This window comes from Nicotiana attenuata, unplaced genomic scaffold (genome assembly GCF_001879085.1).
Source record: "Nicotiana attenuata strain UT unplaced genomic scaffold, NIATTr2, whole genome shotgun sequence".
NCBI lineage: Eukaryota > Viridiplantae > Streptophyta > Magnoliopsida > Solanales > Solanaceae > Nicotiana > Nicotiana attenuata.
Genome location: NW_017670617.1, coordinates 304637 through 311822, shown reverse-complemented (window position 1 = coordinate 311822; position 7186 = coordinate 304637). Strand labels below are relative to the sequence as shown.

Genomic DNA, 7186 nt, shown 5'->3' with positions numbered 1-7186 from the left:
CTGCCGGTGCACTCCCAAAGGAGAACGTGATGTTAATGCGGCTAGGATTAATTGGCTCTTTTGGACAAACGAGCAGTTGTCACTCAGCCTTTATATATTTGCTCATCCGCCCTTCAAGTGGTGATTTTTCAAATTTTGATAAGCCTATCTCTTCTGCAAAGCCTGGCACTTTGTGAGAGTCCTTCTGCTCCCCTGCTTCAGAGAGTTTTTGCCAGGATCCTCATCTTCTTCGCCTTTGTTCTGCTGTAATCATGGTCGTTGCTTGGACTGCCGATCCTCAGACGAAAAAGAGTCCCTGATGCGCTCCGCCTTTGGTTGGCATCGGTGGCTCATCCCCGACATCGGGAGAACGAGATCTGGTTCGCCCTGCCTCGAATGAAGTCGTTACATCGAGGAGACCTCCCAATGTTCCAGGTCATCGAGAGCATGTGTCGAGGATTATTTCGTCAGTGAGGGAGGAAAACCTCGAGATGATCAAGAAAGAGTGCGTATGGGGGAAGGGCGTGATCTTGCGAGTACCCTCCCCCGAGGAGAACATCACGACAAATGATGAGGGGGTCTTGAGTGTGTATGTCCACGTTCTCACGCCGGGTCCTTCGGATCGGGTCGTGCTCGATTTCTGCAGGAGGTATCAAGTAACATTGGTGTAGGTTTATCCTTTTCTTTGGAAAATATTGCACTCGATGAGATATTTTGCTATTCACCCTTAGCAATCTCGTGAGGTTGTATCGGCCGTTGTGTTGTAGGTGCTTGATTGCTCTTCAGCGTAGATCCGCTCGAGTTCCTGTGATTGGAAGCGAGGGGGATGAGGACTGCGGATGGATGAATCGATTTGTGCGAATCTAGACGATCGATGTTATACCCGAAGAGTTTGTGCCGTTCCCTAAGAGATGGAACCTCGTGCGTAAGTGCTTTGGTTCCCCAGCGAGATTCCAGACTTAGCCGAATGGTCCCGTAAGCTAGTAGCTTGCTCGGCTTACGACAGGCATCGATGGCCAGATCTATCAAAGGGGAGATGGGAGGCGAAGCACCACGGTAGGTGTCCGGCATCTTGACCCCTTAAGGGGGCGGCTTCCTTCTTGGTGGCTCATTAGATTTATCTGATGCAGGTGCCGGGAGTCTCTTCGAGGAGAGGGTGAATTCCACGAGGGAGGAAAAGAAATTGTTGGCCCCGGAGTCAGGGAACATCGGAAAAAGGAAAGATGTCCCCGGGTGCGAGAAGGCCTATGATGGGGCGACCTTTTCGCAGCGGTTAAGGGGAAGCGATGCGGCCGACCGACAATTTCCCGGGGTTGGTGTATCGTCGGACGTTCTTCAGCCTTCGTCGAGGCTCAGTGCTTCGGCCTGATGGTGACTTTCGGTCGCTATAAGGATGTTTCGGCCTTGCATCCATCTCTTTTCCTTTTGTCCACTTGACTTTCTTTCTGAGGTTTTTGACAGGCTCAAAGCTGAACTGCTTCGTTATGAGGCCCCACTGCGGGATGCCAGAGATAGGTAGAAATCCCTAAGACATCTTTGTGCAAAAAAGGAAAGGGAGCTCATCTTAATACGGCGTGATGTTGATCGGAGTTTGGTCCGAGAGGCCCTTTTGGAGAAACAGGTATCTTGCATCTTCTACTGGATTGCATTCCATCTTTGCCGTCTTGACGTGTTGTTGTTTCAGTTGATGGACAGGGCAAATGAACTAGAACAACTCTAAGGCAAAGTTGGCAAAGCCAAACATGAATTCATCGAGCTACAGGCGCACGTGAATACCCATTCCGAGGCCCAGGAGAGGGCTCAGGCCAGGGCTTTCGCCCTTGAGGCGCAAGTGCAGGTTGCTCGCGCGGATGATTCTGCCCGGGCGAAGATGATCATGAAACTGTCATCCGAACTTCCTAGGGAGAAAACCGAGGTGGTGAATATTCGAGCCGAGGTTATGATGAATGATACCGGGTCGGGGCAGAAAATGGTGGCTTATTGAAGGAGTGTCGCTGCCGCTAAAGTTCAGTTGCAGAAGACCCTCGATCGTGCCAAAAATAGCAAAGAGTACGTGAGGTGCATATCCCGTATGGAACCTTTGGGGAGATTCATGCCAGGGGCTTCGATCTCTCGAGGGAGATCGAGCAAGCCAAAGGAGAGGAGCATGATGCCATATTCCTGCTGTCCGATGCTGAGGATGATGAGCAGGAGACCACTAGGCTATGACAAACGGAAAAAAGTGGAATGATATGTGGCTTTTACGCTTTTTGGTCGTAGATACCTTTTGATATGTGGCCCGTAGGCCTGCTTAGCTGGAGATAATGGCTCTTGCGCTGTTTTTGCCCGTTGTCTTTTTGTAGGCTTGTTTTCCGCTCGTTAAGGTATTTTGAAAGGTTTTTGCCCGACCCGTCGTCGGTTCTAAAAGAACCTCGATTTCAAGTCGTTATCGACGATTTTTTGAGCACCTCGGAAGGTTCATAGCCCGTTGTTTGCCTATTGAGGGAATCCTGTTTTATCAGTTCTTTCCGAAGTATATTCGAAGTAGTGGCCTGCGAGTTTTGTTTAGCGATGGTTGGGCATCCCCGAGTCGCGTTATTTTTGGCTGTATCGCCATTTTGACCGTAGTCATGTGTGTTTGGCCGTAGCCGTTTTTGATCCTAAAGTGATAGTTTAGGCGTCTACACCGAGGGTATGCCCTTTCGGGATTCTTAAAAATGCGACTTATAGCCTAAACTTAGGGATTTTCATGCCTGTTGAGGTCTTATAGCTTGTCATGCCTATTGAGGTCTTATAGCTTGTCATGCCTATTGAGGTCTTATAGCTTGTCATGCCTATTGAGGTCTTACAGTTTTTTCAAGGATGTAGAATAGATCTGGTTATGCTGAGTATGCCCGCTAGGGGTCTTACATTTTTGCATTTTCTAGCGCATGGTAAATGACGACAGCCTCCGAGTCATCAAGTTGTTTAAGCGTGAAGACCGCTTCTTGTGAACTTGGAGTGCTTTATGAGCCCGGAGTTCCGGCCCTGGAGTTATGCGGGCATTAAACTGCTGACGCTAGGTCTCCGAGTATCTCGGGACGTTCTTGTTGGAGAGGCCCCTATTGGAGATGCACTTGAGATTCCCCTTTCCAAAGTATGAAATGCCGACAAATATTCTTTATTGCTTGGCCTAGATATATGCTATTAATACATGCTGTTTTGTTGTAGCGGGCTCGGCCCGTGCATTATTCCCTATTAGGGCTTCGTTCGTCATTTTGCGGCACCGGGCCGGTTGTAATAAAAGTCCCTTAGGCTTTCTAGAGCCTTCTTGGGAAGAGCGTTGACATTGACTTGTTAAAAAACCCTGCCGGTAGGAAACCCGTTTCGGGATAAAAAAAATTCGATCTAATGAAAAAAGTGCAACGGACGTTTTGAATCCTCTGAATCTTCGAGCCGGGATATCATCCTGATTACCTTGGTTACTGCCTTGCACAAAGGCAACCGTGAAGTAGAAGATGGGGAGAGGGATGGGCGTTTATACCTTGATGGCGACGGCGCTTCCCGAATTTTGGCGTTTACTTAGCGGCTGCTAGGTGGTCCTTTATTTGAATGCGTTCGGATGGACCATTAGATGATCGTGTGGGCAACGTCCTGAGGCTTGTCTGTTTTGTTTCCCTTTGCCATTCCTTCTCCCCGTGATTGACCTTTAGTCTGGTTGCTGAGAAATTCCCGAGGATGCCCGTTGGCGCTATGTTCCGATCGAACAAGGCTCTGTTGACGAACCCTCGATCTGTTCTCCGCTCATTGCGTGGCGGGTCGTGTCTTGGGGCGTTCCTTCTGTCATCGAGGTATGGCTGATACCTTCGTTTGTTTGGTTTCGATTCGTTCATCAAAAGTCTGTCGGGTATACTGAGCTCAAAGAGGCTCCCAACTGGTCGTCTTGGACTCTAATTTTTAACTAGTATGGGTTGTGGTCGTTCGACCAGGTCACGGCCGGATATTCGATCAGGTTTTGCTTCAGCTGCTTCGAGGCACTACTAGAAAATTCACCTATGGCTACGCTGGGAAAACCGTTCCAATAGGTAAGAAAACCGTTGTCATAGATGTATTGAAATGGTTCAGCGCCCGTTCCACAAGCTGTCGTGCCTATAGGTTTTATGGAACGATTTTTGGATCGGTTCCGATAACCAGCGCTATAGAACAGACTATCGCTACGGTTTTACCTCTTCCTGTTGGAATGATTATTCTTATCAACTGCAACGGTTAATAACTGTTACCATAACGTTAAATGAAACGGTCGATAACTATTACTATATCTATTAAGCTGTTACGGGTATTACAGAAATGGCAACGATTTCTTTAAGATATTGCAACAGTTGAACTACCTATTGCAACGGTTTGTAGATTATTTCGGAACGGTTTGCATGTTCTATGGCAACGATTTACTTACATATTGCAACGGTTGTTAGATTATTTTGGAACGGTTTGCTGGTCCTATGGCAACGATTTTTAGATTATTTCGAATAGTTTGCAGGTCCTATGGCAACAGTTGATTTACCTATTGCAATAGTTTTTATATTATTGTTGAACGGTTTGCAGGTCCTATGGCATCGCTTTTGTTAGCTGTAAAAATTTAATTGAATTGAAAATAGTACCCCCTGTTGTAAATAAAGATTTTACATATATATACAATAAACTATAAAACGCTAAAATTTATCTAAATACAAAATGAAACTTCTAATATTCCAAATTGTCCGACAAGTTAATAATTAATCCATAGATAGTGATGAAACCAATAACTTACATTTGATATTTCAACATCAAAAGTTTTAAAATATTTTGATAACAAACATTCCTAGAAACCACCACATGCATCTACAACAATCAACAATTCAAAATTCAAGTAAGGTCTAGATCTTCATCACTGCCTCCGTCTTCCATCTCTTAATCTACTCCACCTACAAAAGAGTATAAAGTGAGATTTGCAAAATGGATTATGCACAGACCAAACATAAAGAAGCTGCTCTGAGGCAGGAAGAACCAAAGAACCAATTGTAGTAATATTGGATTTCAAAGCTTCCCCTGCTATAACCATAAGATCTTTAGAAAGATTAATACCAACTTTTCCTTGTGGATATTCTTGTTCAAAAACACATCTATAAGCTTTATCATCAGCACCTTTATGTGTTCTAACCACATACATTAATCTATACTTAGCTCTACTGTTGTCTTTTCTTCTGTTTGACAAAAGTATAGCAGCACCACCTTGGTAATAATTAGGTGTAATAATTTTAGTACTTACTACTAAAGAAGATGAATTTGGAAGAACTTGTAGAAGGTCTCTAGCTAAATCAATAGAGATTAAGCCAGCACTACATCCCATACTAGAAAGATTGTAACTTTTTATGTTACTTCTCAACTTGTATTTGTTCACAACCATAGCTGATAAAGATGGATTTGGAAAACACAAGCTACAGTTAACGATAAGAATATCGATATCTTTAGGTTTTAGACATGTTTTCTTCATTAAGTTGTCAATAGCTGAGAATATGACAACTTCAGCTTCAGCTCTAGCAGATTCCATTGTTGATGTTGGAGGTATGTAATGACAAGCAGGAGGCAAACAAGTTTCTTCACCAAGTCCCGACCTTTCAAGAATTTGCATCTCTAGTAATTTCAATGGAGCAAAAGAAATGGCACCAACAAGATCATTGTCAACTAATCATGTACAAATTTCTAGTAATCTTAAATGTTTTAAACATTGAGCGTCCAAATTTCTTTTTGCAGATAACAGCCTAAAAAAGGATGATGAGGTTCCTGCTATGATTGAAGGGAGGAGCAAAGTCCAAAGTGGAAAAGTGGATTGTGATTCTAGATCAGCTTCCATGTTTCCTTCAACTCCAATCTGGAGGGGTTATCCTAGGAAGAAACAGGGTGGTAGCTTTGACCTGAATGACAGACCAAGGAAGAACCCTAGATTGAAAAAACACACACCAAAAATCTTTGATGAAAGCAAGCCCAAAAAGACTCAAAAGCCTAAGATAAAGCCTTCGACTCCAAAACCAGTCAACTTAAACGCAAGTGCTAGGTCAAAGAGTAAACTAAGAAAGGACTGCGAGAAAGTCTCAGATGATTTATCAGGAGATAGTGATATGCAAGCACCTAACAGAAAGACTCCAGGAACTATTCATGTCCTAAAGGTTTCAACTCCTCAGCCGGGAATGGAGCACAATATTCATGTAGATCTTGGGCATGATGTAAAGTCATGCAGACGAGCTCTAGATTTTAATTTGGAAATTGAGAATGATGTTATATCCAAGAGAGTTGCAGAAGTGATTAGAGATCATGTAACAGATAGTTGCAACAAATTCTTGACAATTTGACTGGAGCACTCAATGGAGCAAAAACAAGAAAATAACAGTACTGGTGCACACAACAAGATTTAGAATTTGAGTGGGAATGACAGTACTCTTTCAAACACTTGCGCACTAATAAAGAGAGAGAGCGAGAGAGCGCACAGTGAGAAGCAACATAAAAAAGGAGGAGAAGACGAGGAAAGAGAAGACGTGTAACATTTGCTAGGGACTAACCTTGGTTGTTAATGCCAGCGGATGGACGATTGATTGGTTGAATAGCACTTGTTGTGCAGAAGCAGCTTCGCCAGGTGCACGAGCACTTAATATTAGCATGTCAGGATCAAGTCTTAAATCGGGGTTGAGACGTTGAAGTCGTGTAACGACGTTCATCTTAATATCTTGTTCCATAGCATCCTTTTGTGCATTGAGCTCTTCCAGCAATTTTTCCTTTTGTGCATTAATCTTTTCCAACAATTTTTGTTGCATTCTCTCTTCCATTTCCTCCATTTTTTTTTCCATTCTCTCATCAGTAGCATTTACAGAGGATCAAAAATCTCCTTTTTTTCTTTTTTATGACAGTTTTGTTAACTCCTCGTCCATACAATCTTGCCCGACCTGGGTGCTCAGGTCCCATGACTGATGCAAGCACGTCAACTGAATCACTACCATCTCCACTTTCATGAGTTGATTGTATTCTCTCCATTTCAGCCTACAAACCAAATGCAAGAGAATAGAGTATAAGCAAATAAAACTATGTCGATAATTAAGAACAAATAAATAATCACAATAATCATCAAACTAGAAATTTCTTACAATTTTACTAAATGTATTCTCATAAGAGCTTTTGTATACTCGACCAGGTTTTCTTTTTCTTGTAGTCACAAAGATGT

General features: G+C 43.4%; 1 protein-coding gene across 1 annotated transcript; it reads right to left on the bottom strand.

Moving 5' to 3' along the window:
- Window positions 1-4861: 4861 nt before the first annotated feature.
- LOC109241559 (3-ketoacyl-CoA synthase 5-like) lies at window positions 4862-5605 on the bottom strand. The gene has a single exon (XM_019408309.1). The coding sequence runs from the start codon at window positions 5603-5605 to the stop codon at window positions 4862-4864; it is 744 nt and encodes a 247-aa protein (XP_019263854.1).
- Between the last annotated feature and the right edge of the window lie 1581 nt (window positions 5606-7186).